At 39.7% G+C, this 12,521-nt stretch overlaps 1 protein-coding gene across 4 annotated transcripts in view; it reads right to left on the reverse strand.

Annotated features, from left to right (window-relative positions):
* LOC128252227 (uncharacterized) overlaps nucleotides 1-11,975 on the reverse strand; it is a 69,536-nt gene extending 57,561 nt beyond the window's left edge. Inside the window, exons 1-2 of one of the 4 annotated variants that reach the window (XM_052979802.1) lie at nucleotides 11,687-11,975; nucleotides 5,800-6,852 (exon numbers count right to left, since the gene is read on the reverse strand). In XM_052979802.1, the coding sequence (XP_052835762.1) occupies nucleotides 5,800-6,675 (876 nt within the window). In that variant the 5' untranslated portion in view covers nucleotides 6,676-6,852; nucleotides 11,687-11,975. Of the gene's footprint in view, nucleotides 1-5,799; nucleotides 6,853-11,638 lie in introns of all 4 variants that reach the window. The other 3 variants (XM_052979795.1, XM_052979821.1, XM_052979811.1) reach the window with 3 other exon arrangements.
* Between the last annotated feature and the right edge of the window lie 546 nt (nucleotides 11,976-12,521).

Here is a 12,521-nt window from a genome sequence, read left to right on the forward strand (position 1 = left end):
TTTATTTGTTGTCCAACGAAAATTGTTAAGCTTTTTGTTTGAGTAAAGCGATTTTGTTCAATTTATTAGTGGTTGGTTGGGTTGCAATTTTCGAAAAAGAAAATATTTTTAAGCAGACAAAAAACTAAGATCGTTACAATTTCAAAATAACAAAATAAATTACATTTTTTATGTCTCCCGTTTTCAAACATTGCCTATTTATTTATATCAACATTTTTGTGTCATGTCATAATGTCCTTATTGTTAATTTTAATGTAGAAAAAAATACTTAACATGTTTTCCTTTGTTTAAAAACAAAAACCATTTATAAAAGTACAAAAAGAAATGTCATTCTAGCATGGAAATTTGTTTTTCTTTCATTGTTCATATTTACATTGAATTGGCTTTTTCTATGAATATTTATCGATTGTATTTGTAACTTGTCTTTACTATTAAGGTTTTTTTCAGCGCTTTAAATTTGTAACTTATCATTCCCAAAATATATCTTTATAATCTATTTGAAAATTATTTTTCTCCAATTTAGGATTAACTACTTATATCCACTTTATCCACTTTAATGGGTTAATCGCTTTCTAGCAAGGCAGTGCGCGACACACTCGCACACACACTCGCGCACAGGACGAAGGAGAAAGGACGAAGGACAAAGGAGAAAGGACGAAGGACGAAGGACGAGCACTTACACAATCAGATGCGATGAGATTCGGGCACTTTTGGGGCGCCACCTCGCGGCCAGTCGGCAGATTGAATTAACAGAGGACTATAGTAAGATGCTCATGGTGAGATCGGCATTATGCTGCGATGTGGAGGGATGCAGGGATTGACGGGGCGTAGTCCATATCGTCTGGTGGGCAATGAAGCATTTACAGGCACTGTGAAATCGCGAGAAAGTCACCACATTCTGCTGGCCATGGATGGTGTGACTGTTAAAGCTTTGGCTTTGCCAGTGAAACTACTATGTATATTGGCCCTAAGGCCAAGTTCTGATTTAGATTTGCGCTTTTGGGTGCGTTTTTTTTAGCGCTGCTTCCTCCAGGGTCCTTTCCTTTTTGTCCTGTCTTGTGCTTGTCCAATTTGCCAGTTTGCCAGTTTGGCTGTTTGGCTGTCAACCGTTTCCTTCGACTTTCCTTCGCCGCCTGTCAGTCGTTGGCCACAAGGCAGTCCTTTGATGTCGCATCCTTTGGCGCAGCTATCAAATTTATTCTACTTAAGCAGCAGCAAGGACACTCCACTCCTTTTATTTCGTTTTGTTTCAGTTCTCCACTGCTAAGAGCGAAATAATGACAGCCTTGGTTTGGTATATCCAACTTTTTCCTCGGATTTCTTCCAATGAAGTCAACGCATTCTGGCAGTCCTCGAAATATGTTGTTAGCTTTGTGTGTCTGCTTTTGCCTTGTTTTTTCTGGCCCGTTAACGCGGCATATGAAATATGGATTCACTTATGCATCACTCGCGACCCTTCGGGGCCATTAAGTCACCACTGCTCTTGTTGTGGGGCAAGGGATTCCATTTTTTGGGGTCGATAGTACCTCTTTTTTTGCACTTTCTTTTCCATTTCAACAGAATACCAGGGTGATGGGTAATGCTGTGAGTCTTTCTCAATATTTACTTCTTTGCTACCATCTTGCATATGAAAAACAGTTTCAATAAATTGCCTTAACTAACAGGAAGGAAAATTCATGATCAGAAACGAAGACCTAAGATCTCTAATATTTATTTACTAAAATATAGGGCTATTCCATTCCCATCCCTAAAAAATTTATATCTGAATAATTATTTCAGTATTTAGCTCATTTAAAAACAAGAAACATAAAATAGGTGCTTTGAAAAAATATATTTTAAATATAAATATATAAATATAAATAAATTTAACAAACGCTTATGCCTTATATTTACTAGGTGAGTTGAAAACCAGCCACATTGCCGCATTTTAATATCCGGAGCATAATTGTGGGCTTAAGGCCAAAGCCTCTTAGTATATTCTATACAAGCTGGGCGCATGATAAAAACTCTGCGCTTCATTACCATTCATTTAGCATTAATTGTTTTGTGGCCAACTTTTCCTATTTATGATCCAAGTACTTAGTAACACTTCTTCCCCGCAGCCTCGTTTCCACGGAGCTGTATTAAGCAAAAGATAAACAATGTGAACTAGCTCACAGCTTAGCAAAAAAATAGCCATAAAGACCAAGTAAACTCCGACAACGAAATCCGCTTTGAAACGCTCGGCAAGTGCATATGGAATATGAGCAGAACAATTATTAGATGGAAACCAACTGTTTTTCCAGCATACAAAATGACCGGGGCGCGGTCAAGTGGGTGGGAAAAGACAACCAGACGATTCCCCGAACTTCAAGTGATTTCAAATGCAGCAACAGATCCGAGAAAACTTTCTAATGCTAAGGCCCAAGCCCCAAAATCATTGTGGGAAGAATTACACAAGAAAATAAGGATTTTAGTAAAATGTACCTACAAAAACAAGCCTTTTTGTCAATGCTTTGAATGTTTACCCACTTCAATTATTTCATTTTTGGAAACACTGTAACATATCTGGAATAATATTTCTGTATGTATAACCTGTCAAATAAATCAATGTTAAGCATTTTTAAAAGTGTTTTTAACTTCTTTTTATCAATGTTTATTAATATTTATGGCTTTCGAGGAAAATTCTACACAATTTCAAGGGTCAGTCTTAGAAAACTCTTCAAATTTCAAAATTTATCAAATTGTTATAAATTTTTAATAATGTTTTGTTATTTCGATTTCTTTTTATCAATGTTTATCAACAATTTATGATGTTTTAAGAAAATACTGCACAATTTCAAGGGTCACCTTTACAAATCAATGTATAAAATATTTTGAATCTATAGCAATATAATATGAAGTCGTTTTTTAAGAAGTGGTTTTATTCTGTTCATAACATTGGCTTATATTTTTTTGAGTGCACACTCATAGTCCTTCATGCATTTACACACATATATATTTAGCCGCACATGTGTGGGTGAGAGTACATTATAACAGTGGGCTAGTGCAAACATTAAAGGCAGCACATAAAATGCTTTCTTTGTGCATGATAGCGCGCTCAGTTTTTCAGAAACACAGGGCAAGGAAATGCAAAAACAAATGAAAGCGAATGCCGGCGGAAGGGATGGTTGGGGGGGGGTAGGGGAAGGGAAGGGAAAAACTGGGAAAAGTGAGGAAAACTGAGGAAAAGGTATTGTTAAGTTGCAGGAAGACCGCAACAAACAACACAGCCACACACAAAAGCACTCTCACATGAGTATTTTCTGGACGTATTGGATATGGACAGCCGGGCGGATAGACGGACTGCCCAAAAAAAGCAAAAAAAAAAAAAAGGACAAGCATTTCATAAAAGATTTAACATTCAAATGTGCAGATATAGAGTCTAGTATCTAGAGTCCAGAGTGTGTGGAGTGTGCTCTTCTCCTAAATAAAACTACTTAAGCACATGTGAATGAACAGCATTAGGGATGCAGGATGTGCACTTTGCTTATGTTTATTTCGCATGTAAAATATATTTCACTTGAAGAAACAGGAAGGAAAATGAGATGCCACAGCGTTGTCATCAAAAAAATATGAAAAGCGAACTGCTGGCAAGAATCTTAAGCATTTTCCCTATTGTAATCCAGAGCAACTTTTCGCCCACCGCATTACTACAGAACATTGGCGAGTGACCACTCGTCTTGCTTTTTTCTCGACAGCTTCTTCTGTTGCAGATTCTTAATCAGGACAAACTTATCCGCTATGCAGGGGCATCAACAGCAAGGCTATCAAATAAACGAATCGTCGGACACGGCCAAGAAGTAAAAACGAGAATCGCAAAAAAAAAAAGAGCTGAGGAAGCGAACCGACAGCAGACACTATCTACATGTCCTTGCAGGCGGAGGCCCCACCTGAAATCCGAAATCTGCCGGCAGGAACGTAATTTAAACAGCACGTTTTGCATGTCGCTGGCCAGGACTCAGTCCTCAGCCGTAAAGGGCCGAAGCCCAATCCTCAAGTCCAGCCCAGGTTTTTGGCCACCGCTGCACCAAAAAAAAATCATGATTTAATAACCTTAACTTCTTGTTAATTAACAGAATTTCTAACCAAATCTCCTAGATCTTTTTTAAAAACATAGCATTTTATTTTGTTTGCTAAGTTAACAAAAATCAAGGAAAGGACTGACAGCTTTTTCTTTACAGAATTTTGATTAGAACTTAAAAAATTATCCAAACAACCATGATCCAAAACAATTCTTCTTTTTAAAAATCTTTTTCTTATTTATATATAATATAAAAGGATAAAAGTATTGTATTTTTTTTCTGTATGATGTTGAACTTAGTAATTTTTAAGTTTAAGTCTCAAAATAATGGGTCTTTAATATAATATTTTAAATTTTGTCAATGATCAACACCCGTAAACATTTCTCTCTGTGTGTCTTTCTGCCGACTGCTCCGCTTGTTGTCCTGCGCTTCTTTACTCATATTAAATGCAAAAGTCATTGAGCGCAGGACAACAGTAAGGTAGGAGGGGAGATTGTTAAAAAAGGGAAAAGGGGAGGGGCGAAAAGTGGCAGAGGTAACGGCCAGGGTAACAAAAACAACTAGTTTATTTCCACATCCTTGGACATGAGTTTGCTGTAAAATTTCGTGTTGATGATCTTACTAGGTTATGCATTAGTTTTTCGTGCTCGCCGTAAGCCCCGTCTTAACCCTCCAATGCCCCTCCATATCTGCGCTTTCACTTCCGCTCGTTCCGATTAACATTCCACCCCCCAATCCACCCCCCCTACAGCTTTGATTTTTTGTTTCCTGTCGCTGCGCTAAATCTCAACAACATGCATGCAGATTCCAGTTTCTACGGGAAGAGCAGCTCCTTCGATGTTGCTTGTCTTTTATGTTTATGTAAATTGAAGTTTGGCAGCAGCAGCACACCCATAAATATTAAGTATACGTGGCATTGTCCCTGCCTCTGTTGTGCTTCGCAAATTGCAACATTTTAGTAGCCCAGGAGGATTTGCAGCCATTGACTAAGTGCTGCTGATGTACAACAAATATTCTCCGCTTACAGCCAGCCACCTTGGTTCGATATGGATGGAACATCTCCCAGGTGTTTGGCCCTAACTTCGCTTCGAATTCGTTTTCAATCTGGGGAATTATTCAGCCTGCCTAGGATTCTTTGTATTTGCAGGACTTGTGAAATGCAAAACGAAACACGAAATATCATCATCAACTTTAAACTGATTTTAAAAATTAAATTTTTGGCTAATTTTTTCCATTTGTTCTATGAGTTACAATTTATTTTTGTTTTGCTAAAAATTGTAGAATTATTCTTTTCTGATCTTAATTTCAAGTTACAACCCTAACGTGGTATGAAATTAATTATTTGGCACGTTCATATATTTAAAAATACAGAATTTTATGTGCAGCAAAATTTAGCCTTTTTTCTAAGTGTTTTTCCTAGTAACTTGACCGAAAGTAGACCCACAACTAAGAGTACTACTGTTTTGTACACCTGGCGACCTAAACTAATGATCCCCATTACTTTACGAATGATTTCCAAAAGTTTAATTTTTTCTTAATTTGTCGTTTTTTTATAAGGGGTAACATCATTATTTTTTGCAAAAATGGCTAAAAAACAAAAATTCCAGGTTTGAATGCCAAGTTTTTAGGAGTTTCAATACGAGTTCAACAAGGTATGACATTCCATATTTGGTGCAGTATTCGCATTTTTACGCACAAAACAGTGTTATTTTTACCAAAAAATATAACTTTTGGGGCAACAATTAGTATCACTTACCCGCTGATAAACGCTCACAGCCGAGGCTGCTGCGGACTTGAGGCTTTGAACGCTATATGTCGGAGGCAGCGGGGGCGTGGCAGGGGCTCTGCTGGGCAGGGGGCAGGCAACTTCCGGTTGAGGCATTGGCGTTGGCGGTGGCAGCGGCGGTGGCTGCAACAACTGCTGAAAGTGGGTGAGCAGGGGCGGCGGTTGTGGTGGAGGTGGAACGCTCTTAGCCTGCAACATTGGCTTGCAATCCTCCATGGGCGGAAGCGGAGGTTGCAACTGCAAGTGTTGCTGTTGCTGCTGATGTTGCTGTTGCTGTTGCATGGGCAGCATAAAAGGCACAAAAATCAACGGTTGAGCAGGGGAGTTGTTGTAGATTGCCGGTGACATGTTGCTGCCGCAGTGTTGCATGTTGCTGTCGTGTATATTGTTACAATGGGAATGGCAATGTTGTCCTGGTCCAATATTGCTTATGTAGGTACTAGATGTTGTAGTAGTTGGTGGCATTAGGCAGTTGCCATACGAGTAGTTTGAAACAGAGGATGTTTCAGGTGGTAACTGTTGCAACTGCTGCGTTGTAGTTGTCTGCTGCAGAGTGGTAATGCAGCCAACTTGCTGATTTTGCTGCTGTTGATGATGTTGCTGTTGTTGATGTTGATGTTGATGTTGATGTTGATGTTGATGTTGATGTTGATGTTGATGTTGATGTTGATGCTGCTGCTGCGGAATTTGGTAGAGCGGAGGAGGCGGTTGTTGATGACGCAAACGCGGCACCGGCAAATGCTCATATCCCTGCTTGCAACAACGGCAGTCCTGGCAGCAACCACTGATGCTGTTGCCGCCGTTGCCGTTGCTGCTGCTGCAGCAATTGTTGTTGGTGGCGGGCATCGCATACGGCTGGCTGGAGGATCGAGCCCCGGACGAGTAGCTCAGCAACTTGGGTGCCTTTCCAGGCGGTTGCCACTGCAGGATGCCCACGAATCCCAGTCCCGCGGAGGGACTGGAAGAAAGTCCGGTCGACAGGTTCGCTATCTTGGTCGCAACAGCTCTATCACCTCAGTTTATCTGAAAAAGCAAAGGGTTAACAAAATTATTTATTTTTGAAAAAAAATCCAACAACATTTTTTATATTAATAAACTCTAGAATTGGCTCTAAAAATGTCATAACATTGTTATTTATTCTAGCACTGATTAAATCCTAAAATCATGATTTATAATCCAAAAGTTAAAAACCTTAATTGATCTAAACATGTTTCTTATGTTAAAGAACCCAATGTAAATAAAATAAGCATTTAAAAGTATTTACATTTTCAATGAGCCAGTCCCAGCTACTGAATTTCAAAAGAGGGCTTAAAACGCCAAATCATTTATTTTTAATGAGTCAAGCAATTTATGGCCATCTTGTTATCATTCCTTTGGCCTCGGCTTTCTTCTTCCCCTGGCTTCCCATAATTTATGAGATATTTTTGGCACGCTTGATTAAAATGTACGCCTTATTAAAACAATTTTTGCGAAAACAAGGTTGGAGGCTGTGGCTCTGCAAAGGTATCTTGCTGTGGGTGAGAGATTTTAGTTGCTCGACTACCGGTTTTTCGACTGCCGGTTGTTATCGACCACGATTCACCCACGATGGGTTGGCACTCGTCGGAGGCTTTCAGAAATCACTCAAAGTTTGTCAAGAACGAGAAAACCAATTTTTCAGCTGAGTGCATTTTAATTTCGTATACGCCCCGTGTGCGCCTGTTGAGTCCTGCAGCCCGTACACCGAAAACCGAGAACCGAAGACCGACTGCCTAACCCCAAATTTGACCCCAGAAACAAACAGTGCTGGGGTAGGTACTACTCATTTGTACCCAGGAAAGGTAAAAGGTATTTGCAGGAAAAAATGTCTTTGTAGGGTAAAACGTCTCAATACCAGTGTCTAGGGAAAGTTAGAATGTTGAAACAAACTTTTCTAAAAAACTTATTTTTAAAAAACATATAACAGCTTCGAAGTCAATACTGTACGATTAAGATGATTTTTAACACCAAATGGGTGTTTCAAAAATATTAAATCATAGAAATTAAGAAAAATCAAATAATAGCACATTATCTACACTAATACAACATCGTATTTTATCATATCATATCCATTGCTCCTTCTGAAATATTGGTTAAGTAAACAAAAAGGTTTTACCTGTAATTGAAGTAAGCTTAAGTAACTTTTTGTCAATTTAGGTAGGTTACATTGTACAAAAAAATGTATAATCTAGGTACGCTGCAAAATACAATAATCTAGGTACTTCCCAACACTTGAGAAAATCAGACTGCGTGTGCGGTGAAAAAGTTTGCTTTTCATTGCAACACACTTGAAATGGCAACTTGGACAAACAGCACGGGCTGGAGCAAAAATAACACCAGGAAAACCGAAAAACTCGAAGGCAAATGCAAGAAAAATTGGCTGGGCCTATTCCTTTTTCCTTCTGGTTCCTCCACTTTTCCACTTTTCCCCTTTTCCTTTCCTGGCCAATTTGCATGCCTCTGTCCACAGTTTCAATGTTGACTTCGCCTTCCCTCTCCATGTTCTTGGGACGCCTAAAAACTCATTTTGGGCAGAAACGAATCCTTGCAACAGGCCAAACAATAGAATATTAGATGTGACAAACCAGGTGCACATATAGCAAATGCCTCTGGTCAAAATACTGGACCCAGAGATGGTTAATTGTAGGACTGCCTGCTCGTCAAAAAGCCTTATTTTGCAACACACATGGAGAATCAATCAGGATCAGCAGTCAATCGTGTACTTGATAGAGCGACACCCCAAATTTCTGTGTAGAAATGAGTACAGGGATAGTGAAGAATTACGTCCATCAATCAATACAGAGGCCGTTTGGAAACAGGTTCTAAAGACCTTATAATAGCGATCAAGTTTAGTCATAAAGTAGCTCAAAAAATAGGCTTTAGCATAAGCCTGAGAAGATATAAAAAAATATTTTATTGAAGCTAATGCAATATTTAATCTCACAAGTTATCATCAATGAAAAACATGATTTGAATAAATGTAAATATATGTAAGAATACCTAAAAGCTTTTATTTAACTTAACGCACAAACATTAAAAGTGATATTTATATAAGCACCCCACTCCAAATCGCACAGATTATGCCATCAAAATCATCTTCTTTGTAATCACAGGGAACGGAAACAAATATCTTAAGAACAAATTTCCATAATTCCATAAATACTTGGCCCGCATAATGAAAAATATTTGCACAACTCAAGATCAAAAGTTTCGGTGGCAGAGAGCAGGAGAATAGTTTATTTTCTGGCTTTTGGACAGGCAAGACAGCAACTTTCTGACTCTTGCCGGCGATTAAGATGCCAGCAAACGGAAAGTTAGCTATTTTGGCCAACAATTTTCAGCTGCAATCGTGTTCAATTTGTGTGCACACAATAACTACTTGGATACGCGTGTGCATATGCAAGTTTTGTGGCTCTCGAGCTTAATTACTAAAACCGAAAGGGGTTTAATCCAGGGCATAATCACTGGCAAGGACACACAGCAGGATCCTTTCGAAAGTATTTGTTTTGTGGCCCCGGTTGCCCGTGAAATACATTCGTTTTTTGGGGGACCAGAGGCCAAAGGGCTAAAAAGCTGAAAGTACAAAGAAACTTACAAAAAGAATTTGGTAGCATCAAAGCAAAAATTTTTAATGAATTTCTTGCCGGGCAGCAGCGGTAGCCGTAAGCCTCCAAAACGCACCGCACGCAAATGCAAAAGGCGCAAAAAGGACCTCTCTGCTCTCTGCCCTATGCTCTGCCGTATCCTGGGAACGGGAACGGGAATGCAGGGTCAAAGGTCCGGCCAGGACCGGCTCCACTTCAACTTCCCTTTGGCCCGCTGCCTCGTCGCTGGCCTTAATTAAATTTAAATATTTTATCACCGAAAAATTGCCAGGCGGCAAACGGCAACTGCGCAACAACAAAAACAAGAGCAGCAGGACATGAAAAGGGTGCAAAATGTGTGGGTGTGTGTGTGGTGTATGCTCGAGTGCAGACAGCCGAAAAATACTGATGTGGGTGTATTTTTCATTATTTGGCCAGCGCTGCAACTTTTTTGCGCCCCCACATCAACGCCATCCACCATCTACCATCTACCATCCACCATCCTTGCCATCGCCACACTTCATATTCAATTGTGTTGAATAATTGCCATACGGTTTTTTGACCAACGGTTTTTGACACTTTCCTAAAAGGACACACGCGCCCTCAAGTGCCACGCCCCCAGCCCCCAGCCCACACAAACACACACACACACAGTTTGAGAGCCGCCCTCATGCCACATTCGAAGTTCGGTTTCCCCCTTCTTTTTTTTTGACCCACAACGACCGAAAAGTGAGCAAAACACTCGACCAACTGTGGGGGAGGGGGAAACTCCGAGGTCCTCTGGACACACAACAACAACAAGCAGGATAACAACAACAACAGCAATTATAGGGGAGCTGCTGGGTAACAAAAACAAAACATGCCAAAAGCGTTTTTTGAAATATCTTTGTAAATATTTAAAATGTTCTGTACATGCGGGTGCTTCAATCAAACCGAATTGCCAATGGCGGGGTAGCGAAGAAAGCCAGAAAGGACAGAATGTCCTGAAAAAGGGGTGGAGGGTGTCCCGGAAAAGGTCCTTTTGGACCAGGGCACCAAGGCTATTGTGCGCCAAGCGCTCACCCCGGAACAAGTTTTAAATAGTTTTTGTTGGCAAATGTCAAAATGCAATTTGATATTCATAAATTAATGAAGCGCCATTGCAACAAAAAATCTCTCCTGGATTATAAACTTTTTACATAAATTATGTGGGCGGGCTTCGAAAGGGAAGGGTTGTGATTAAAATCTGGCATTTAAATGTGTAATCCCAGGCTGATTATAAATGCATTAGAATGGGACTTCAAATTAGAAATTCCTTTCGAATTCCATCGAACTGCCACTTGGATTTTGGGCGAGCAAGGTTAAAACTAAACTAATTAAAACTCATTCAAGTGTCGTTTTTTGGTAAAATTAATTTTTTATTCTAAATCAACGCTTATTGTTTTGGAATATTGGTGGCAACGTTTCTTAAAGACTAAGCCTAACAAAATTCCATGTATTTTATGGTTTAATTTTCGAAATATGATATTTGATTTTGATATTTTTTTTAAATGTTTAAGACTTTATTTTAATTTCAATGCTTTCTATCTTAGGTTTTATGATTCAATTTGCAATAAATTACATTTGATTTTGATGTATTACAAAAATAGTTTCTATAAAAGTTAAATTAGTTACTTGTAAATAAAAATTAATATCTCGAAAGTAAGCCGTTATGATATGAAAGTATAATACCCTTTTATATATTAACTTTTTAGTAGCACATCATCTTTGTTTTCAAAAATTATATTTATTTAAATAAAGAGATAATCGCTTTAATGATTTTACAAGCTTTTTGATATGAAAAGATAAATCCGATTAAAATTGATTATCAAGATTGAAGACCTAACGTATTGAATTAATAATCCGAAGTGAAATTGCTTTTAACTTACCACCTAAAATAGGTAAATTATAAATATATAAGTCACTTATCTTAAAGTTAGAAAGTAACAAAAACAACTTATTCTTTTATGTTTTTAATATCTTTATAATAAATTGCTGCATTTAAAAAAGACTTTTTGTTTATCTGACTCAACGATCTGTTTACTTGTACACATGCGCACAGTATTGAGCCGCTGTTGTCCCTTGTGGCACCACAAAAAATAGGTAAACAAGGTCAGGACACGTAGGCCAAAACACAAAACACGTAGCACAACAATTAGAGAGCGGCCTGCAGAGGTCCTTCTACTCACACTCTCTCTTTTTCTCTCTCCTCTCGGAAAAGTGCAGTTCTCACTCACACTCTCGCACAGGATGAAGGCAGGACACCGCCCGAATGGCCCACTTTTCGGATGGATTGTATCGAATTTTTATAATGCAGCACAACAAAACTCGCGATTGGGAGAGGCGGGTCAAAGAAAATAGTACGAGGAGGCACGGGAAAACAGAGAGGTCGAGCACGTGGCACGGCCGAAGTGGTCTACGCACACGGGAAAATCACGCGGAGTACCAGCTTCTCAAGATTCCAACGATTAGTTCACAGCGGAAAAAGCTGCGCGCCTCGTGTCGACGAATTGACACTGAAGAGGAAAGTCGCCAAGTAGCCAGGCAGCCAAGCAGTCCAGCAGTTTCAGTAGCGTTTGAAGTGGCAGCAGCGCTGCACCACCACCGAAAAAAGGACACCAATACAGGACACGCAAGGCGAGCCAACCCAAGCAGCGGAATAAAGGCGAACGGCTCGCTCTGTGGTTGACATTATATTGCATGCAACTAAATCACACGCACACACACACACACATATATATATGCAGCTGCCCACCCCTCGTCCTTTTTGTACCGCCCCTCGTTCGCTCATTCGCTCGTGCAACGTGGCGTATGGGTAACAATGGAGAGCAGCTCGAACACACACACGCGGCTATCTTCCTAAGCGCCATTTATGGCATTTGATATGCTAATTTGCACGTATTCAAAGAGAGGACGAGCAAGTGAGAGAGAGAGAGAGAGCAAGGACATCCACCACCAGGACGAAAAGGTGCGAGTATGACCATCTGCTCATCGTCATCTTCCTCTTGGCCAAGTGGCTCACGAGTATCTCAGAGTTATGAGTTACGGGCGCTCTGTTTTGATGACTCTTCA

This window comes from Drosophila gunungcola, chromosome 3R (assembly GCF_025200985.1).
Source record: "Drosophila gunungcola strain Sukarami chromosome 3R, Dgunungcola_SK_2, whole genome shotgun sequence".
NCBI lineage: Eukaryota > Metazoa > Arthropoda > Insecta > Diptera > Drosophilidae > Drosophila > Drosophila gunungcola.